The sequence below is a fragment of the Chiloscyllium plagiosum genome, unplaced genomic scaffold (assembly GCF_037043375.1).
Source record: "Chiloscyllium plagiosum isolate Xiang-an unplaced genomic scaffold, Cpla_swu_hap1 HiC_scaffold_19, whole genome shotgun sequence".
Classification (NCBI taxonomy): Eukaryota; Metazoa; Chordata; class Chondrichthyes; order Orectolobiformes; family Hemiscylliidae; genus Chiloscyllium; species Chiloscyllium plagiosum.
The window spans coordinates 65,101,618-65,125,512 of record NW_028270157.1 but is presented as its reverse complement, the minus strand read 5'-3'; the positions used below and the strand labels follow the sequence as shown (position 1 = coordinate 65,125,512).

Here is a 23,895-nt window from a genome sequence, read left to right as displayed (position 1 = left end):
GCCACCGTGCCGCCCACCAAGATGCAGAGAGAATGTTTCCTTTTATGGATGAAACTACAGCTTGGCGGTGACTTGTTAAGAATCAATCGTCACCCATTTATAATTGAGAATAACCAAAATGTTTTCTCTTAGAGCAATGAGAATCTTTGAAGCTCTCACCTTGCAAAGGTGGTCGAAGCAGAGTCTTTAAATATTTTTGAGGCAGAGGTACGTAGGTTCTCATTGACCTAGGGTTAGGCAATGGCACTTAGTTGAGAAAAGTTATCAGGTAAGCGAGAGTGCAAATTTGAGGTTACACTCAGATCATCATTGATCTTATTGAATGTAAGAGGAGGCTGGAGAGGCTCAATGGCCTGCTCTTGATTCTTGGTTGTACATATTTGTTCATGTCCCAAATAGCTGAGCTGAGCTGCAGCAAAGGAAGGCAATATTTAGTTCAAATGGAGAATATGTTCATGAGGAACCGAAAGAATGACAAGGCAATTGGGTTATTTCGGGAGAACATGGTGAGGTGGCCACAACTTTTAGAATGGATTTTCCTCTGACAGACAATGTTTATGTTAGGTAGTTAATCTGCAGTAATATATTCCATAATTCCAGCACACAAACTGGTCAAATTTTCAATGTGCTTGTCAGACCAATTGTTTGAGGGATTATGAAATTGAAAAATGTGTCTTACCATGTACCAGGTCTTATTTTCATATCTTCTCTATCCTCATTTGCATCTGCTGTACCCAGTCAGCCATCTCTCCTGCTAGTGTCTCCTTGTGCTCTGCAACCCTCCAATAAAAATACTCTCGTCGCAAGCCACCTAGGTTCAAAACAGTAGCTTGCTGTCTCTCCATGGGTTGCTGCCTGACCCACTGTGATCGCCAGCACTTTTTGTTTCCTGTCCCCTTGTCGAATCCTGCCCTCTTGAAAACTCTAACATTTGTCCCTCCACTATTACCTTCAGTTGCCTAAGGCTCTAATCTCTGGAATTCCCACTTTCCAGCTACTTAAAACCTCCTCCTTTGACCTAAGTCAAGAAACTTTACAAAGGTTTACTTGGGCTTTCTGACATTTTAGCGGATGTATTTACTTGCTCAAGGTGGGCATCATGTTGTCCGAGATCCGATGAAGTTTGTTTAATTTTTGGAAGCTGTATTTTTACTCGAATGGATCGTAAACAATTATTACAGAACCACGGTTGCTTCCATGGACAGGTAAGTACTCCACAAGGGAGAAGCTGATATCTTATTATGTCCAAAATACTTTGAACTGCTGCTATTGTTCACACCTTTGTTATTGTATAAAATTATAGATGGATGTTTTCAATTAAAGTCAGTGTGTGGATCAGATAGGTGTGTACTGAATCTCATACCTTCTACAACATATCTCCCACTTCATATTATCGAGATTCATTCTGGGGAAATGAGCAGTTCTAGAAAAATCAGCAACCGTTGCCCATCCCAGATTGCCATTTGGAAGTTGATGATGAGCAGACACCTTAAAGTAGTGCAATCTGTGTGGTGTCAATACTGTTATGAAGGGAGTTCCCATTGACACTGATGTGATATGGCTCCCAGGTTAGGACTGTGTGGGGCTTGGAGGGGACCCTGAAGCTGATGGTGCTTCTCTTGTCCTGTTGTGTTAGCTCTGCTTCGAAGTGTTGACTCAAGGTACTTTATTTGAAGAATAGCAACACTGAATGATGTTGGGAGACTTTGCATTTCAGCTCTTTCCCTTGATCTTGTCAGCCTATTCCATTGGATTGGGTGAAAATTAATGATCCCAAGGCAGTATATTTGTGGGAACGTTGCATGAAACAGTGGGGAATGCTTGTACAATTACTGTTCAATGCAGTTGCCTTATGGTAAACTACTTAGAATAGTGACTGCTATGCACTGTGCTCACACTGTGACCACTAAGATCCTATAAGGAGTGTTGGAGTTAATTGAGGAATTATTCCAGATTGGTGATTCAGTGTGAACAACTGCAGCAGAGAAATGAAATTTCAAGACTTGGTCAGTGCAACTACTGTGCCATTAACAGAAGATTGGCATCAGTATTGGTAGTGAAGAAGGCGTTTGGTATACTTGCCTTCATTGGTCAGTGCATTGAATGTATGAGTTGGGAGGTCCTGTTACGGGACTGGACACTGGTGAGGCCCCTTTTGGAATATTGCATTCAATTCTGGTCTCCCTGCAACAGGAAAGATGCTGTTAAACTTGAAAGTGTACAGAGAAGATTCATAAGGATGTTGCTGAGGTTGGAGGATTGGAACTCTAGGAATAGGCTGAAGCTATTTTCCCTGGAGCTTTGAAGGCTGAGGGTGGCTTTTTAGAGGTTTATAACATCACAAAGGGCATGGATAGAGTAAATAGTCAAGGTCTTCTTCCCGGGCCAGCAGAGTCCATAACTTGAGGGCATGGGTTTAATGTGAGAGGGGAAAGATGTAAAAGGGGCCCAAGGAGCAACTTTTTCACACAGAGGGTGGTGCATCTGTGGAATAAGCTGCCAGAGGAAGTGGGGGAGGCTGGTACAATGACAGCATTTAAAAGGCATCTGGATGGGTATATGAATAGGAAAGGTTTAGAGGGATATGGGCCCAATGCTGGCAAATGGGACTAGATTTATTTAGGATATCTGGTCAGCAACTTTATAAGACTTTGGTTAGATCACACTTAAAGTATTGTGTTCAATTCTGGTTGCCACATTATAGGAAGGATGTAGAGTTTTGGAGAGGGTGCAGAAGCGGTTTACCAGGATGTTTGCCTGGATTAGAGAGTATGAGCTATAAGCAGATGCTAGAAAAGCTCTGGTTGTTTTCTCTGGAGCAGCGGAAGCGCAGGGGAGATTTGATAGAAGTCTATAAATTTATGACTCGCTTAGATAGGGTTGACGATTGGAATATTTTTCCCAGAGTTTAAATGCCTAAAGTTTGTGCAAAGATTTGTAGCTCGGGTGCTCGTTGTTGTGGTTCTGTTCGTCGAGCTGGAAGTTTTTGTTGCAAACATTTCGTCCCCTGGCTAGGCGACATCATCAGTGCTTGGGAGCCTCCTGCGAAGCGCTTCTTTGATGTTTTCTCCAGTGTTTATAGTGGTCTGTCCCTGCCGCTTCCGGCTGTCAGTTTCAGCTGTCCGCTGTAGTGGTTGGTATATTGGGTCCAGGTCGATGTGTTTGTTGATGGAGTTTGTGGATGAATGCCATGCCTCTAGGAATTCCCTGGCTGTTCTCTGTCTGGCTTGCCCTATGATAGTAGTGTTGTCCCAGTCGAATTAAATGCCTAAAACTTGGGGGCATGCATTCAAGGTGAGAGGGGGAAAGCTAAAAGGAGATAGAATCATAAAATCCTTAATATCGTGTATGACACAATTTACTTGACCTCTTCAAATTCTAGCCTCCATATTACTTCCCCTCATATTGAGCTCTGCAGCCATTTCCCTCTCACTCAGACGGGTCCAGGGCTCCTTTGGTATGATGTAACTCAGTTGCAAACAGGCCATTTGGCCCAACAAGTCCAATCTGACCCTCCAAAGAGTAACCCACCCAGACCCTATTATTCTACATTTACCTCAGACTAATGCACCTAACTTACACATCCCTAAACACTATGGGCAATTTAGTACGGCTAATTGCCCTAACCTGCACATCTTTGGATTGTAGGAGGAAACCAGAGCACCCAGAGGAAAGTCACGCAGACACGGGGAGAATGTGCAAACTCCACTCAGACAGTCACCCGAGGCTGGAATCAAACCCAGATCCCTGGTGCTGTGAGGCAGCAGTGCTAACCACTGAGCCAGAGAGTGGTAGGAGTCTGGAATGCACTGTTAGAGGTGGTGGTGGAGGCAGATAGGGCATTTAAGAAACTTTTACATCGGCACATGAATATGCAAGGAATGGAGGGATATGGACCAAGGGCAGGCAGAGGGAATTAGTTTAATTTGGCATTGTGTTCGGTGCAACATCATAGGCTGTACTGTTCTAGGTTCTATATTCTATGGACGAGTTAGACCGAAGGGTCTGTTTCTATGCTGTATAACTCTATGACTCTAATATCCTTGAGCTCAGATTCAGCTTTCAGCCTTGAACTTATTAGTTTTTCTTTTATGTTTCTCCTCCATGCTCTCCCTGCATTGATATTAACTCTTCCTCCTTGCAATCTCTGACACATTAATATCGTGTATGACACAATTTACTTGACCTCTTCAAATTCTAGCCTCCATATTACTTCCCCTCATATTGAGCTCTGCAGCCATTTCCCTCTCACTCAGACGGGTCCAGGGCTCCCTTGGTATGATGTAACTCAGTTGCCAGCATTTCCACATCCGGAGTCAGACGATTGTGGCTTTGAGTCCCCCTCCAATGAGCACATACGACATAATCCAGGCACGTATTAAAGTGGTGCATTGCAGGTGTTGTGCATGTCAGCGCTGTTATCTTTAGGATGAGATGCCCATCCCTCTCCTGGACCAACATCAACCACTACCTAAAGCAGGTGTTACTATCTCATTGTTGTTTTTGGGATCCTCCTGTGCATAGACTGACTGCCTTTCCCTCACTTGTGACTACACTTCTTGAATTGGTTGTTAAAGTGCCTTGGGATATCTTGAGGTCAAGAAGAGTGCACTACCAATGCAAGTCTTTTGTTTAAAATGTCAACAGGCCTGTAAATAAAACGTGATTCAAGCAGCAATACTTTGTCTTTGTAAGTCGCAACTTAGTCCCATGAGCTGACAGACAAAATTTATCACGGAGCATTGATTCCAGTAAATCTCCTTTGGAGATCTCATTTCACACAGGCTAAAGAGTGGAGCTTTTCTCAATCTAGTTAACAACTCCTGCAGTCAGCAGTGAACAGCTCTGCCTCTTGTCTCTGAGGTTATATAATCAGACCATGGAGTTATCAAAACCCATAGCCTCGGGCCAGCCTGATGAAGGAATTTGGCCGGAAACATTGACTTTACTGCTCCTGGATGTTATCTGACCTGCTGTGCTCTTCCAGCTTCACATCTATTAACTGAGATTTCATAAGGGATGACTTGACATGATTGAGGAGTGGTGCTGGTGAGTGGGTTTAGTTAAGGTGGTTTTTTTCCAGGGGTTGGTCAGCGTGAGAGGGGGCTACTGTCCATATACTGTGAGCAGGGCAGTATTACAGGAGGACAGTGTAATACATCTGTAGATGTGTACTGCACATATAATCTTCAAAGTACTCTCCAGTTGTGATGGGCTTTGAATCTACAGAACCTAGGCCATTGCAGAAACAAACAGCCTGGGGCACTGGGAAATGCCCTTATTATGAGATGATCCCATTAAAACCAGGACGGTCTGATCTGTCTTTCCCTGCAGTCAACTGAGCCTCTTCTGTTGCAGTGGTACAGCTAAATTACTTCCAGCCAAATGCTACTGGCATCTTCATGTATGAGCTAACAGGATTCTTGACCACCGGACGGTGCTTTGGTTGCCACATCTTCCTTTTTGGTAGGGACCTACAGGGACTGTTTGGTCAACTGGTAGAGAGAAACCACCTGGTGGTCTAAAAACATTATAGCTTTTCTGTTTATTGCATTATAGTAACCAGGTACCAGTGAGTTAGTGGGATAGATATTGTTACAGAGGCTGGGGAGGGGGAGCGGGGGGGGTACCTAGATGGTAGGTCTTAAAACCTTCAAGATAAAGAGCTCTTCTGCCTTTCCCCATCTAAGTCCTTAGGACATCGGCATTTATACATGCCAGCATTAACCCTTTCAGAAGCATTACCAACATTCCCCTGCATGCATTGTTCCCTATCATTAACACTTGTACATTCATACGTGTACAGTAGTTACATTTCCTCCGACTCCATCTCCCCTCAGTGGCTAACTTCACAAATTCAGGCAGTCTGGAAGTCTCTCAATTCTTCCAAAGCACGTTCTCCTCACACTTGGAAGGCTGGTAGGTCTTTGGTCTGGGGGCTGCTGACTTTGGTTCTGCTCTTGACTGTGTGGGGTCGTTAAGTCCTTTTGTCTCTTGACTTTTCATATCTTGCATCGTTAATCTCTTGGATGTCTTCCATGGAGGACCTTGTTTCTGCAGTAAAAGGCAATTAAAATAACATAAGGGAACTTTTCATTTGATGAATTTCTTTCGAAGAAGACAGATGTTCAGTTGAAATGGACATTTTCTTGCTGGCAGTTTCATTATTCCAAATCTGTGGAAATAGGTTGACCCACCTCTATGGTACCTTCCATGGAATCATATGCAGCCCATTATCTGGGCAAATAAATCTGCTGGTCAATCTGTGCTAATATATGCAGACTCTGTTTCAGCTTGTTAATTGGCTTGGATATTTACATTTTCACCTGTGTCTACTGGTAAACCTAATACGTTTACTTCCTCAGTTTACTGCTTGAGGATTGCTGTTTATTCAGCATGATCATCTCCCTGCTACTGGTTCAGTGGTGCTGGAAGAGCACAGCAATTCAGGCAGCATCCGAGGAGCTTCGAAATCGACGTTTCGGGCAAAAGCCCTTCATCATTCCTGATGAAGGGCTTTTGCCCGAAACGTCGATTTCGAAGCTCCTCGGATGCTGCCTGAATTGCTGTGCTCTTCCAGCACCACTGATCCAGAATCTGGTTTCCAGCATCTGCAGTCATTGTTTTTACCTCCCTGCTACTGGTGCTTATTCCTTGGAAACCGAAGAATCAAATGTTCATCTTGAACTTTTTCACCTTGTCATCTGAGGTCTGACTCAAATGTGCCATAATGATTTGTGTGCCAGGCTGTGTAGCCACTTGAAAAACTTCAGTAAGGTTCATCAATGAGCTTTAATAGGTCACATTGTTCAGTCTCTTTCAATTAATTTATGTCTTTGTGCTAAGTTTGCTGATTGTTGTCATCTGAACTCCCTTCAGTGTTGATAGTCATTGAGATGCACAGACCTTTTAGTCCACCTTGTCCATTCTTACCAGATATCCTAAATTCATCTAGTCCCATTTGCCAGCATTTGGCCCATATCCCTCTCGACCCTCCCTATTCATATACCCATCCAGATGCCTTTTAAATGCTGTAATTGTACCAGCCTCCACCACCTCCTCTTGCAGCTCATTCCATCACCCTCTATGTAAAAAATTTACCCTTTTAGATCCCTTTTAAATCTTTCCCCTCTTACCTTAAACCTATGCCCTCTAGTTTTGGATTCCCCTAGCTTGGGAAAATGACCTTGGCTATGCAACCTGTCCATGTCCCTCTGGTTGGAGTGATAGAAACTAAAACACAGCCTTTATTTCTGGAGAGAGTTTATTGATTTGCTCAGTCTTGAAACTCTCATGCAACACCCCAATATTTCAACTGCCCCTTATTAACAAATGTTGAAAGTTGATTGATATTCACCATCTCTTTCTCTCAGCCTTAACAATGACATTGACAAATTGTAACAATGTAATTGACATTCACCAGCCGTGTGTGTGTGTGTGCGTGCATCTGTCTGTCTTGAGTGTCATGTTAGGCACGGCTGTGATGATGAATTGACCGGTCAACCTTCTTACACAGAGCTTTTGCATTACTTGGACACCAAGTCCATCTGAAACAGAATCCTGCCCTTAACCCCACCCAACCCCCCAAAAGGGATACAGAGTAAATTGTGTCAGAACATAATGAAGAATGCGAACTCGAAGACTTTGCTGATTATTCCAAATCCGTCATTTTGTTAAGATTCTCCATTTTAATCTCTTGAATGGGCTGTCCATTTTGAACTCTCTTGCAATGATGTCACCAACTGTTTTGCCTGTTCAAGTAATGCATTGAAGCTCTCACAATCTACATTTGGAGATGAATCTCAAACTGATTTAATAGCTGGGGTCCTCTAGGTAATTCGGTAAAATCGGATACACTTCCAAAGAAATACAAGTCGCGGCATTCTCGCAAAGTTGTCACAAGGCTGTTGACTGACAGCAGCCTGCGGAACATGTGAGGCCCCCAGACATCACTGGCTGCTGTGTGTATGGTATCAATCCATCTGTTTCTGTACCTGGGAGGCCAGTCTACACAAAATACATTGTGTTTTGTATTGACATGGGGTAAACCCTCCTGCTTAATTTAAACCAGCAACACAGAAAAGATTTAGCCTGTGCAGTAACCTGTGAAAATTTGAGAGACCAAGAACTATTTAAAGTAAAAATTAACAACTTTATTTTTTAACTTATAACAGAGAATATTTAACTAACAACTAATTTACAACTCCTTGCTCTAACTTATCTTTTGCCTTTTCTTCCATAATACTAGTCTGAAAAAATCCTTCCATTAAGATTTACCAAAATTCAACTTTTCAAAAACCAGCCAGATGCCAAATCTTCTTTTCTTCCTCTTTGGGATTTCTGCTTCACAGTCATGGATAAAGGTACCTTTAAGAGAGCTATTCTCTGGGCAGTCTGCAGAAGGTTTTTCTCAAATGTTCAATTTTCCCTGGTCTTATACCCCCAAAGTATCAGATTGTGTCATTGGCTTTTAAGATTGTCAATATACTCAATTCAAACTTGATTGTAGTTTGGTATTTTTTGGGGTAAACTTTAAACTGATTGGCCTAATTTGAATCTGTTTTGTCATTTCCAGGCAACCAGCTAATCTCGCTTTCAACCAAGTGTTACACTGTTACCTTATTCAGAACACTTGGTGCTGTCAGGTAGTTCTGCTAGCTTTTAACTCTCTTAAAGGTACAGTACACCCACATCTTCACAACAGGTTGCCGATTCACAACTATTTGTGATTGCCCAGTAATGATTTTAAAAGAATGAAACATCCCCCATGATGAAATGGCAAAGCAGGTTGACTAGCCTGAATGGCCTAATTCTGCTCCCATGATCGTATTGAGCCTGGACCAGATGGGGTCAGCATTATGGGCTGTTTGCGCAAGTGTCAGCTGAAGATCCAATGTTAATGGCTGTTGAGGCTGCCCATGTGCTGTGCCAGACTGACATGATAACTTACAGCAGGGAAGGCTAACCTCCTTCTCAACATGGACAGTACTGCTGCACTTCCCGTGACAACACGTGGGGAAACTCCACAAGTTGTCACAAGGTCTGAAGCCAGTCAGCCAAAGGAAAACAATGTTTTACAACAACCACCTGCATTTAACTTGATGCAAAATGTTGCAAAGCACTCCACAGCAGTGTCAGTGAAGCAAACCCGGACACCAGACCAGCTATAAAGTCTTACAGCACAGACCCCAAAAGCTTGGAGGGAAATTAGTTTTAAGGCATGCCTTAAAGAAAGAAAGAGAGATTGAGAATATTTAGACTAAAAAATTTACAGTTTAGTCGAGAAGGTCCTGAAATTTCACAATGATGGGCAGAATATGAATTGAATGCAGGACCTTTGTGATATCTACATTGACCTCCAGTGACCCAGGCTTGAAACCCCATCGGTTATACAATCCGTCCCCTCTGACAGAGCAACATGGGTAAATTCGGCCTCCATTAGTCAGCACCTGTCACTTCACCTGTCGTGTTAGCAATAGAGTAAAATGATACGATAGTGTGTGTAAAGGTAAAAAAAAATGAATTCGCACTCCCATAGAGCAAAGAAAATATGCCGCACAGGAGAGCATTGAGCCCATTGTGTCCATGCCTATCCCACCTTCCTGCACCAGGTCTGTAGCCCTGCATGTCAACTCTTCAAGTGGACATACAGGTGTTTTTTTAAATTTGAGAGACTTTCAATCTCTACAGTCCTTTCAGGCAGTGAGTTTCTGAACACTCGTCACTTCCCCATCTCCTCACTAATCCTTTGTGGCAGCACGGTGGCTCAGTGGTTAGCACTGCTGCCTCACAGCGCCACGGACCTGGATTTGACTCCAGCCTCGGGTGACTGTCTGTGTGAAGTTGCACATTCTCCCCGTGTCTGTGTTTCTTCCAGGTGCTCTGGTTTCTTCTCATAATCCAAAGAAGTTCAGGTCAGGTGAATTGGCCATGTTAAACTCAGAGGAGAAAGTGAGGTCTGCAGATGCTGGAGATCAGAGATGGAAATGTGTTGCTGGAAAAGCGCAGCAGGTCAGGCAGCATCTAGGGAACAGGAGAATCGACGTTTCGGGCATTAGCCCTGAAGAAGGGCTAATGCCCGAAACGTCGATTCTCCTGTTCCCTAGATGCTGCCTGACCTGCTGCGCTTTTCCAGCAACACATTTCCATCTCATGTTAAACTCAGAACAGAGTTAGGCTATTTAATAGTAATCAGGGATGTATAGGTTAGGTGCATTACTCAGGGGTGGATGGGGTAGGGGAATGGGTCTGGGTGACTATCTCTTTGGAGGGTCGGTGTGGACTTGTTAGCCTGAAGGGCCTGTTTCTACACTGTAGGGATTCTATGATTCTTTAACCAACCCCTAGTTTTTGACCCCTCGGTTATTTACTAAATAGAAACCAAAATAATTGTGAATGCTGTAAATCAGAATCGAAAACAGAATTTGCTTAAAACGCTCAGCAGGTCTGGCAGTATCTGCGGAGAGAAATCAGCATTAACTTTTCATATCCAGTGACCCTCCCTCGTTTGTTTACTATACCTAGGCTCTTCCGTGAACCTTACTTCAAAGACAGGGGTCTGAACCTTGGGGAGGAAGCAGCAAGAGATTGGGTTCTGTTGAGGATTGTGACCTTTAGCCCAGTGCTGTTTGTGCCAGTTTTAAATTGATCAGCAAAATGAAGCTGTTCTTGTGTGGTTCGAATGCTTTTTGTCCTGGTGAGTCGGGGTATTAGAAGGACAACTTTGTCAGAAAGGACAAAATATCAACTTGCCAGTTTTTTCTGCCCCACACCCACCCCAGCCTACTGCCCCCTCCAACCTCATCTCTCTCTCTCTCTCTCCATATCTCTTTTTTCCCCTCTCTCTGCCTCTAACCCCTACCAAAAGCTACCTCATAAACTTTCCTCGGAGCCAATAGAAAATCAAGGCCATTGACTGGAAAATAAAGAGTGAGAAAAGTCCCTCTCCTAGTCCTACAGGCCACTGAACCCAGTCCAAAGTTTGGCATTATCAGATTAAATGACAATTGTTTTCTCTTACATTTTTATTGAGAAGACAGATACTCTGTCAAGGAGGTTAGAAATTTTATAATGGTGCAGCTAATTTCTGGCATCCATAACTATGGCATTTCTCCCTGACAATAGGAGGCAAGCTTTGGTTCGGAGATACACATTGCTTCAGTGTACCCTGCCAAGCGTGCAAACTGTAGGTTCTTAATACCAGCCGACATGGCTGACATTCCTATTTGCTGGGCTTGCTGTGTTCTTCCAGCCTCCTGCCTGTTTATTCCTATTTGCAAGCCCCCCAATAGCTCAACTATTGATCTCTGATGAGTCACTGCAACCAGACTGACGCAAGCTGAGAAACTCCATGACAGCAGGAAGTGACAACTAACAGAGAATGTCCCTCAGCTCGCACTTTGCCGCTCCCTACTGACTGGCCATGTTGCGGCACCGGAGGAGCTTTGTGGAAATGTCCTCCCCCTACCCCCACACAAGTCTTCAGTTTGAATCCAGGAGATGCATTTTCAAAGGCAAATGAAAGGAACACATTGGGGATTTTAAATGCACCAGAGTCTCCTCGATAGTGGAGAAAGGTGAAACATTCATGATGAGTGCATCAATGCTGACCTTGAAACTTGTAGAGCTGAACTTGAATCTCCCGTTTCAATGTTTTCTCTTACAACCTTGAAAAGGCAGGAACTGGATCTGAGAAGTGCCTTCGAGACAGGGAGTGGTGTGTGTCTTGTCATGACAAGCACACCAACTTGGGAATGAAAAATCTTGTCTGCATTTATATATGTGACATAAACGAACTGCACCTAATCCTCCATTGATTCCTACTGTGAAAGGAATGGCAAGGAAGTTTTTTTTTGTATCATGCTCTTAATGACTCCCGGGCATCCGAAAGAACCTTGTAACCAATGACATACTGACTGCTTGATGTGTAATTCCTCATGTAATGTAGAGAAATACCTCTGCCATCTTATGCACGGCTAGTACCTACAAACCACAATGAGATAAGTTCACAAGTCATCTGTTTTTTTCGGATTGAGAGATTTATTTTGGCCAGTGTACCAGGGACAACTCCCTTTCTCTTTGAAACCTTGATATCCATCAGTGAGGGCAGTTTAACACCTCACCTAAGAGAGACAGAGTCTCCAAGAGTGAAGCATTCTGGGGCTTGGACCAGACTAGCTCCAGCTCAAATAAAACTGCACCCATTCGGCTGAAAATGACACAAGATGCAGTTCTGATTCTTGAATGTTTTGGCGGATGGAAAGATACGTTTTTGTTCTTCCCCCTTAAGTAAACACTGTTTTCTGGTTGTTGTAAGTTATATCTTAAGGTCAACAGGTTCGCCTGTGCCAACAAATTCTCTGATCCTTGAACAAGACGGATTTTCAGGCAGTGAAGAGATTTTTTTTCTTTACCTCATGTCACATAGAATGTAGGCATCGTTGGTTGGACCAGCATTTATTTCCCATCCCTAGTTGCCCTTGAGAAGGTGATGGTGAGCTGCCTTCTTGAACCACTGCTGCAAGTAGACCCACAATGCCATTAGGGACAAAATCCCGGGATTTGAACCCAATGTCATTGAACGAACTGTGATATATTTCCCAGTCAGGATGGTGAGTGGCCTGGAAGGGAATAAGGTGACAATGTTCCCATGTATCTGCTGCCCATATCTTTCTAGGTGGAAGTGGACGTGCGTTTGGAAGGTGCTGTCTAAGGACCTTTGATGAATTTCTGCAGCACATCTTGTAGTTAGTATGCACTGTTACTGAGCATCGGTGATGGAGGGAGTGGATATTTGTGGATGTGGTGCCAATCAAGCTTTGTCCTGAGTGGTGTTAATGTTCTTTAGTGTTGTTGGGGCTGCACCCGTCCAGGCAAGTGGGGAGTATTCCATCACACTCCTGACCTGAGCCTTGTAGATGGTAGACAGGCCTTGGGGAGTCAGGAGGCGGGTTACTTGCTGCAGGATTGCTAGCTTCTGACCTGCCCTTACCGCCACTGTGTCAGTGTCTTGTCAAAGGTAACCCCTGAAGATTTTGATAATGGGGCCTGTAGTGTTAATGTGTCCGTGTCGTTGATTCTTCTATTGGGCTACAAATGAAATCTAACTAAATTCTAAATCAAGTCCAAATTGATGATGACAAGGTGTTTAATATCATCAACATGACTCCATCTTGCTGTTTTGAATATCGCAACGTATAGTTTTAAATGTTGTTTGGTGCGTGTCACATTTGACAAACAATTTGTGGGTAAAAACCATGTTGTATTTCAGATTATGGCTGATGCCATCAAAGTGTTTACTGTCACCCTTATACAACTTCACATTAATGCAGTGCTGGGAACGTTGACACCGATCCTGTTCATTGAGTGGTGGGGCACTATGCCGAGCAGGAGGCTTGAGGTTCAATTTGCAATCTGTGATTGATTCAGTGTTTGGGATGTCATGTTCATCCTGAACTAGTGAGAGTGGAAATCAGCCAGGGTTGGGCTCTCAACAATCATTGGCTGAATCATTACTAGTTTGAGTTTGAGCTGATCAGGCTTGTAGAACTCTCTCCAGCCAACAATGGAATCTGTTCTTTGGGAAGCCAATGGCAGAAAATCAGCCAAAAAAAAAACTTGAAGTATGATGTTGCGTTTTTAAAGCACTGTTCATAACTTCAGGATTTCCCAAAGTGTTTTACAGCCTGAAGTCCTTCCGAGGTGTTTAATGTATGGAACTAAGACAGCCAATTTGCCCACAGCTATACCCCACACCCAGCAATATGCTAATGCTCAGATACTCTGTATTAGATTCGAGCTGAGGGATAAATATTGACCAGGATGCCTGGAGGAAATGTCTGCTCTTGCAACTAGCATTATTGGGACTGTTACATGAGCCCAAGAGGCCTCAGTTGAAGAGATTATCCAATGGCAGCACCTTTAACAGTGCTGCACTCCCCCAGCACTGCACTGCAGTATCATCATGGATTACATTCTCCGGGGCTTGAACTCAAAGAGGAGAGTTATATCAAACAGGTCATGGTTAACAACTGATCACAGTATAAATCTTGAATGAATGGGCCTAGTTTTTTAACCTTCAACTCAAGCTGCCAGTCTCTGTGCAACGTGACAGTAATGAGAGTGACAGGAGACATTGTGACAGTCATTGTCCACAATTCCCCATCTCCCCTGGAAAGGGAAACAGTGGATGGCATGTTCAATCTGGAAGTAGGCTTCATTAGGGTGAGGTCAATGATGATCGGGAAGCCTACTAGGCTGGGGAAATGAATGCTTTAAGCTGGTTGAATATGATCAGTGCTATTTGCTGTGATTTTTAGGTGTTTGTAGACGTTCTCAGTATTTAAAATGTACAATTTTGTTTTGCACCTTACCCAACCCCCTCAACAGCTCTGCATGCCAAAAGGACTTTCGTTCCGAACGCAGTCGGAGAGCAGAGAGCCGCAGTTCCATTCCTTCCTCATCACGCGCGAGGATGGCTCACGTACCTACGGCTTTGTGCTCACCTTCTACGAAGAGGTCACCTGCAAGCAGATCTGCAGCGCCATGCAGACGCTCTACCAGATGCACAACGTGGAGCAGTACAGCGGCGTTTACGCTTCATCCTCGTGCAGCATGGACTCGCTGGCGAGCAGCATCGACGACGGCGACAGCACCTCCCTGGCGAAGCTTCAGCGGTACAACTCGTACGACATCAGCCGGGACACCCTGTACGTGTCCAAATGTATCTGCCTCATCACCCCACTGCCCTTCATGCAGGCCTCTCGCAAGTTCCTGCTGCAGCTCCACAAGGCGGTGACCTCCCAGCAGCCACCGCCCCTGCCCCTGGAGAGCTACATTCACAATGTCCTCTATGAGGTGCCCCTGCCTCCTCCTGGCCGCTCGCTAAAGTTCTCCGGGGTCTACGGGCCTATCATCTGCCAGCGGCCGGGGCTGACTGAGTTGCCCCTGTTTGACTTCCCACTGAGGGAAGCCTTTGAGTTGCTGGGCTTGGAAAATCTGGTTCAGCTGTTCACGTGCGTGCTTCTAGAGATGCAGATTCTTCTGTACTCACAAGGTAAGCAGGTTCGAAGTCAGCAGTCACCCTCAGCTTTGTCAACTCAACGCACAGTCGGAGGCTGGTGCAGTTACTGCAGGGTTTGCACGGAGGAAGGAAGTTAGCAAATGCTCAATCAGTAAGCCTGCTGGAAGTAGTCAGTGAGGCATTTTCTTTTTAAAATATCATGATGGGATCTGGGCATCATTGGCTAGGCCACTATTTATTGCCCATCCCCAATTACCCAGAAGGCTGTTCAGAGTTAACCACATTGCCGTAGACCACATGTCAGTCAGACCAGCTGAAAGTCAGCAGACTTCCTTCCCTAATGTTTACAATAACTGATAGTGGTTATTAGGTTGCTATTACATTTTCAGTCCAGATTGAATTCACTCTTCACCATGGTGAGCTTTAAAACCATATTCCTCAAACATTACCCTGTAGTTCTGGATTACAAAACCACTGCCTCCACCACCCCCACCAGTTATACATTAATTAGAAGCTGCAGGGTGTAGGTTAATGGGTGATTTTCAGATCAGCCTGTCAGAGATGACCTTGTCAGCTTAACACACTACTTTCTAAAAGTGTGTGGAGGCTCTTGTGGTGCGATGGTAATGTCCCTTTTTCTGAGCCTGAAGGCACATGTACAAGTCCCACTTGCTGCAGAGGTGGGTAGTAGCATCTCTGAACAGATTGGTTTAAATAAAACCTGAATGCTGAATCAGTATCACCGAACCAAACCCCCTGGTCTCTTCTCTACAACAGCTCTGAGGATGGCATTTTTTAAATTTGTTCATTCATGGGGTGAGGGCATTGCTGGCTAGGCAGCATTTATTACCCATCCCTAATTGCCCAGAGGGCAGATAAGGGTCAACCACATTGCTGTAGGTCTGGAGTCACATGTCGGCCAGACCAGGTAAGGATGGCAGTTTCCTTCCCTAAAGGATATTAGTGAACCAGATGAGTTTTTCTAACAATCAACAATGGATTTGTGGTCATCATTAGACCTTCAGTCCCAGACTTTTTATATTGAATTCAAATTCCACCATCTGCCGTGGCAGGATTTGAACCCATGTCCGCAGAACATTATCTGGATATTCTCTGGCTTAACAACCAGTAGGCAATTGCCTCCTATTTCTTCCTCTCTGACTGTAGGTATATCTCAGAAACTCATCTTTAGAAAAGATGAGTTTCTGTAGGTATATCTTTCATAAAACGCTACAGACATGTCAGGGGATGTATCAATAAAGAGGGGAGTACCTGTATCTAGCTGAGGAACTGCTGAAAATGCAAAAAAAAGGCCAAATCTAGCAAGAGCTGTCAGCTAAGCCACCAAAATAAAAGAAGGGAGAATAAAATACTTAGCTTCTCAAGCTGGAGGTTGTATTAGACTTGGGGAAATGAGGGTAGTTGAAACTTTATTGCTGGAACAGCACAGCAGGTCAGGCAGCATCCAGGGAACAGGAGATTCGACGTTTCGGGCACAGGCCCTTCTTCAGGAAATGGAGGGTGTAGGTTAATGGGTGATTTTCAGATCAGCCTGTCAGAGATGACCGTGTCAGCTTAACACACTACTTTCCAAAAGTGTGGAGGCTTTCCTGAAGAAGGGCCTGTGCCCGAAACGTCGAATCTCCTGTTCCCTGGATGCTGCCTGACCTGCTGTGCTGTTCCAGCAATAAAGTTTCAACTTTGATCTCCAGCATCTGCAGACCTCACTTTCTCCTCGGAAATGAGGGTAGTCACACGCGGGGTGAGGGGGCACAGGGAATGGAACTCCAAGTCTTGGTGTTGAGAATGTCAATTTTTTGAATTGCCTCTTTAATGCTGTGAATCGTTGAGTTATATGAAGTGTGATCTGAGTAATGTTTTGTAAGAGTGGCTCATTCACAAGATTGATTATGTCCATTTGGTGTCAGATGCAGTGTCAAAGGAATGAGGGGTTTCTCCACAGTCTTTATAAGAATGTGAAGCTGGGCTTAATTCCTTGTTGCAAAACCACTAGGCCAACCCTGAAGAGGAAGCCATTCGGGCCATCTTGCTGTGTAGCTGCCCAATGCTATCCAATAGCCTTGGAAATGACTTTCAGCATCTACCTCCACTTATCCACCTTGCAATCCTTTCCAAGAGTCTGGCTCAGTCTTTGTCTGCTGGAAATGTGAACAAGAAAAAAGACCACCAAATTTGTCTTTTAGCATCCTGGTTGGTGTGATGTGATAATTGTGGAGTTGTTGACAATTAGAATGATGAATAAATTAACAGACCCAGGCCCAACATGAGAGAACCCCCCCGCCTAATTGTCCCTATGATAGAGTGTAAACTCACCACTTACCACATCATCGTACTCAATGGAAGAATTCCCTGCTCCCATTTGAAGAGTATCGTGAGATCTTGAACATGTTCCCAACCGCTATAGCCCAGCAGCTCAATCTTCAGTTCAGCAACTCACCAGAAAGACAGCACCTCTGACAAAGCAGCATTCCTTTAGTGCTTCACTAATGTGTCAGCTTAGACTGTGGGCTCAAACAGTTTCAACCCAGAAATGTCTGTCTCTGAAGCACGGCTGCTACTGAAGGAGCTAAGCTAGAAAGCACAAGAGGGAGAACAGAATAAAAGAGGAAAAGACTTCTCACTCTCTTCTACTAATGTGTTAATCCTACTGCCCTACCTGCTCTCAATCATAATTAGATATTGTGGTAAGAAACATGTCATAATACTGTGACATTCTCACTTTCGGTTACACCTCTGTTTTTGTCACACCTGACAATTGTATATCACTGGATGTTAACCATATTTTCCAGATCACTAGCATGCAATTTATTCACTCAATGCATATGTAAATCTCTGGTGGTACAGCTGAGCTTTTGTTACTTTGCCATTTCTAACAGATATCGTGGATTTGGCTCCCTGGTCCTCATTTGCGAGAGGATGGCAAAATAGCCAGAAGTTTGGCAGCTTTTGGAAAAGCCTACTGTTTATGCTAAGGCTTTTTTAAAATGGCATTCCTGCTATTGAAAGAAAGAGCACTGGCATTTTTATAGCATTCTTAATACCTCTGGTTATCCCAAGATACTTTAGACCAAGATATTGTGTTTGAAGTGTGTTTTGAGGTCAAAACTGGCAGCCAATGTACGCACAGTCAGATCTTGTAGGCTTTTAATCATCAATGATTGGTTATTCTATTGTAGGCATTTTTGACTGGGGTTTGAATATCGATAGAATTCCCAAACTGCTCAAAAGTGTACCATGGGATGTTCTATGATCATGTGAGAGGCCAAGATATGCTCTTAGTTTATCATTTAATTTTTTAAAAAACACCTCTGACGGTCCAGCACTCCCTATCAGCCAATGTTGTCTATACCAGTCCTCATTCCTGATGAAGGGCTTTTGCCCGAAACATCAACTCTCCTGCTCCTCTAATGCTGCCTGACCTGCTGTGCTTTTCCAGCACCACACTCTCGACTCTAATCTCCAGCATCTGCAGTCCTCGTTTTCGCTTGTACCAGTCCTGAGGGCCCACCTCCCACCAAGCTATCAGCTCCAGGATTTTACTAAACTGTCGTGCTGTGGAGGGTGTTTCCTTATTCCCACATCTCCACCCCCCCTTCCCCCACCCCCGACAAAATGTTGAGCCTGTATTTAGTTCATATTTTGACAAATGCAAAGTTCACATGATGCAAATCACTTTCTTAAAGCTCATTCTCAGGATGTTGGTATCACTGACTAGGGTGACAATAAGTTCTCAACCCTAAATGGGCACTACTGACTCATTCTTAAGCTTTATCTATTAAATGCTAGAGTCCCTAACTGCCTCAGGGCAGTTAAGAACCAACCACCCTGTTGTGAGTCATGTAAACCAGACCAAGGAAGGACATCAGATTTCCTCCCCTTGTGCACTAGATTTTTTTTTCACAACCATTGACACTGACTACATGGTCACCATTAGGGTAGCTTCTTCTCTTAGGAATCTATTAAATTCAAAGTCTACCATCTGCTGTGGTGGGGTTTGAACCAATATCACCAGATGGGTTATCCCAGAATTCCAGGTTACATTCCAGTGACATTACCACAGTGCCACCACAAGCAATACACCTGATGGTGGCTTGAAAGTCCAATGAATATAGAAACACAGCATGATACAGCACAGAATGAGACTATTCAGCCCATCTTGCTCATACAGGTCCTTTGAAAGAGTGGCAGAGTTACCTCATCAGTTCCCCATTTCTGCTCCATTCTAGTTGCCAAATAAGTTCTTAGCTTCTTAATTTTTCTGGAGTGCTGCAAACATTGGATTTGTAGGGACTTGGGTGAGACACTGAAGATTGAAACTTTTGCAGAGGGTGTATGTTGTTGAGCCTTGCTTAGTTAGGATGGAACATAATGTTTGTTTGTAGTTTATGCTATGTGGGCATCACTGGCTGGACCAGAATCTATTGCCCACCCTTAATTACTCTTGAGAAGCTGGTGGCGAGCTACTTTGTTGAACCACTGCAGTTCTTGAGGTGGAGAGACACTCACTGCTCGGAAGGGAGATCCAGGATTTTGGCCCAGCAATACTGAAGACATGGCAATATATTTCCAAGTTAGGCTGGTGAGTGGTTAGGACGGAAAGCTGCAGGGGGTAGTGGTCCCATGCATTTAATGCCCTTGTCTCTCTAGATTAGCGATTATGAGTTTGAAATGTGCTTTTGAAGGCATCTTAGTGAGTTGATATCTACAATATCCATGGAGGTACAAAACAGCAGGCTGAATTCAATACAGGTAAAATAATTAAACTTTCCGGGCAGGATATACTGATTCCCACAGGAACTGTGGAATCTCAGAAGTTATTCAAAGCATTTGATGGGTATGTGCTGTACCTCACACACCCATGGCTCAGGAGCCTCCTACCATTTCAAAGACTAATGGAATGAGGATGTGCTGTGGAATGAGAGGTGAAATTGTTGCACAATGAAACCTGCTGCTTTCTTGTAGCTTTTCTACCAATTTTCTTTGGCTCCTTTTTGGGATAAAATTCCATGGGCAGTAGATGTCCCCTTGTGCCTTACCCAAACCCCACAAGTGTCCATGAACCATGTGTAAGCCATGACCGTCTCAGCAAGATGCGGAATTGGGAAAAGGGGTATATCATTGATAAACCCTCCATTTATAGACTCCATCTATATTCTCTGCTGCCTCAGAAAGGCAGCCCACATAATCAAAGACCCCTCCCACCCCAGCCTCTTCCATTGGGCAGAAAATATAAAAGCTTAAACTCACGTATCAACAAGTTCAAGAACAACTTCTTCCCTATTGATGTTAGACTTCTGAATCGACCTCCCAAACTTTAAATTTAATGTTGACCTTATTTTGGTGCAGCTGTACCATTGGATTTCTCGCTCAGTTCTGTTACCCTAATGCATTTTGTATGGTTGGAACTGCCTGTATGGCGTATAAAACAACACTTTCACTGTATGTTGTTGTGACAATAATAAATCAAATCAAAACGTTACCCTATTCCCATGTAACAATGATAAACCTAGATGTGCTCCATGTGTAGATGATGTGAGGACTGTAATCCCTAACTCTAAGACAGTAGTGCTGAGGTCAGTCCTGGTCCTATTTGAATCAGGGGAGATCAAGAGAAGACCCAAGATTGAAAGTGGAAAGGCCAGGCACTGGAGCTCAGCACTGAGGTGTGTAAACTTGCTGAGTTATCAGGCAGTCTAACCTCTGCCTTTGTTTCGTTTTGTGAGATATTTGTCTTCAGTTCATTGATAGCACAGTGCCATAGCAGGATCATTACTGTGTGAAGATGTTTCAATAATTTCCTACCTGCTCACTTGACAATCCTGATCAATGCAACAATACCAAGAAAAAAGGTCAAGCATATTACAGTCAGTTCATCTATAATGCAATGGGTGCGTTCTTGCGCAACTCCGCATTATAGAAAAATCACGTTTTAGAAACAGCCTTTACAGTGGTGGCGCTGTAACTGTGTTACAGCCAACACACATTTTAAAAGTTCGTGCTATAAAAACAATGATCCCAATTCAAATTTGCATTGACCAAATGCACATTATAACAGAACAACCTGTATCTTGGGTTTTTCTGAAACATCTCTAGGGTTTAGAAAGCCCTTGAGGTAAGACACTGCTCTGGAAAGATAATGCACAGTAGAAAAACTATTGTCGGGGCTTTTTTTTTGACCCATAATAAGGCTTCCTCACACCTGCAACCACGCATTAACCTGGTGGGTGGTCAGGTCAGAACTCTGGGGATATCACGATCGATATAAACGTGTCAAGGATCCAAACAAATACTCAGCCCCCTCAATGTAGTTCCTCACGAAGGGACCTTCCAGGATTGAATGATGACTGTGTTTAGATCATTGAGTGTTTTTACACCAGCCAGTTACGATTGAATATGACTGCAACTCACCAACCATCAATTAGAATGCGCACAACTCCTGATGGAATGAATTAATTCTTTCCAGCCACATCATCTGAAGGGAAGTCAGACAGTGCACCATGCACGACAGTTTGTTTATTATCTTATAATTAGCCCTACTCAAATCTTGCAAAAGCAAATACTGAGGAGATATAAATAGTTGTAGACAGGGTCAACTTTCAATTGAACAGAGGTTATAAAGGCAGTTCAGTGAGCGTCAGTGCTAATGTAAGGAATGATGATCAAATTAGAGTTGACATCAGTGTCTGAGACTACTCCCAATTGATAAATCTTAATCATCACTCAATCTTAGAAGGTTGCTCCGTGAGGAACTATTTTGAAGAGGTTAAGGATTAATTTCAAATTATCTCACCAGATAATTGACAAATTCACAGCATTGGGTGGACAGTCTATTGTTCGAGTCTTTATGCAGGCCACTGGTAATTCACTATTTTATTAACAGCTTGAATGATGGGCTCTTGGGGTACATTGGTATTGTCCCTACCTCTAAGACAGGAGACTTGAGTTCAAGTCCCACCTGCTCCAGAGGTGTGTGATAACATCCCTGGATACATTCATTATATAAAAAAACAAAGCAATTTAAATGATAGGGGGTGGGGAACGAACGCATTGCACAAGATTGTGAAGGCACAAAGGGAGGTAAGCAATGAAGGTGGAAGTTTAAAAGTACATGGAATAAATGGGCAAAACTGTGGCAAATAGATTTCAACTGTGGCAAAACCTGAGGTCGTCCAATTTCGACCTGGAATGGATGGAATATTGTATTTTCTACATGGTGACAAACAAAAAAGAGTGGAGGTCTACAAAGACTTTAAGGCCCAACATGTAGATTATTAAAAATTAAGGAGAAGATGCAAAATGTTCATGGAATGTTGGGTTTTAGATCTCAGGAAACTCAAATGCAAGTGAATAGAAGTTAACTTTCACCTATACAAGCTCTGGTTGGACCTGGACTACAATGAATAGTTTTGTACACCACATTTAAGCAAGGGACAAATTGGCCTTGGGGAACAGGTTGTGCTGATTTTTCAGAATAACGTCTTGGCTCCAGAGATTAAACTGCACAAACATATAATATTACCCTGGACCTTAGCATGTCCAAGGATTTGATCAAAGTCTTTAGGAAGATTAGGGGCTCTGAAGTTATTTCTTATGGTTGGGAAGGCTAGGACTCTGGAATTAATGAACATTTAACATTAGAACAAGAACATGCAGAGTGAAATAAGAAAACACTTACACACACTGTGGTAAGAGTTTGGAACTCTTCTGCAGGGGCAGTTAATGCTAAATCAACTATTCATTTTTAACTAACTCATGTCCATCTAATTCCTGACACAGCTAGGGAAGGAATTCCAGATAATATCCACTTTCTCTCTGCCTCTGAATACTGTCCAGAGCACCAGAGAAAAGAGAACATGTGTCTCAGAGTCTATTGATTTTCAATCAAATAAATATCTGGTTTTGTGAATACTCCTCCCCTTGCTTCTGCCTCGACCTCCCATCTCTGCTATTCAGTGAATGTCACTATCAGGGTCAGTACTGTCATTGCAAGTACATTCCAGTTCTAGTCATAGAGTCACAGAGATGTACAGCACAGAAACAGACCCTTCGGTCTAACCCATCCATGCTGACCAGATATCCCAACCCCATCTAGTCCCACTTGCCAGCACCCGGCCCATATTCCTCCAAACCCTTCCTATTCATATACCCATTCAGATGCCTTTTAAATGTTGCAATTGTACCAGCCTCCATCACTTCCTCTAGCAGCACATTCCATACATGTACCACCCTCTGTGTGAAAAAGTTGCCCCTTAGGTCTCTTTTATATCTCCTACCATTTCCTGTCCGTTCTCTCTTTAATAAGAAGGGAAAGAAAATACATATGTATTATTTATATAGCACCTTTCTCAACCATATAAACTCAAAGTGCTTTCCTGTGAGTGAAGTATGATTTGCAATGTGGTCACTGTTGTAATTTAAGGAACCCGGCAGCCAATTTACCTGCAGCAGGTTCTGACAAACAGTTTGTAATGGCGTCGATTGAGAGATGAATGCTGATCGGGGGCTGGGCAAAACTTGCCTATTCATTATTTAAACAGTGCCAAGACACTTGTCCATTACCGAAACACTCTCAACTGGGTTTCCTAGAAAGCTGTTGAGATTGGGAGTGAAGGATTCTTTGTTCACCAATGGCTTTAAGGGTTACAGAATCAAGTCGGGTGTTGAATTTAATGTGCAGACCAACTCTGATCTTATTGAAAGTGGAATCGGCTAGAAGGGCTGAAATGCCTGATCCTGGATCTGCATTCTTTTTTCCCTCCCACAAATCCAAGTAATCTTGGTTCACATTGCCTGTGGCGTGGCTAATTTTGTATTTTGTTGTTCTTTAACTGTTAATATTAAACTGGGTTTAT

General features: G+C 43.5%; 1 protein-coding gene across 3 annotated transcripts in view; it reads left to right on the top strand.

Annotated features, from left to right (window-relative positions):
• The window catches only part of LOC122559492 (DENN domain-containing protein 5B-like), a 359,734-nt gene that overhangs the window by 145,431 nt on the left and 190,408 nt on the right, over positions 1 to 23,895 (top strand). For all 3 annotated transcript variants that reach the window (XM_043708993.2, XM_043708996.2, XM_043708995.2), the window contains one exon: positions 14,389 to 15,055. In XM_043708993.2, coding sequence (XP_043564928.2) covers positions 14,389 to 15,055 — 667 coding nt within the window. The remainder of the gene's footprint in view (positions 1 to 14,388; positions 15,056 to 23,895) is intronic.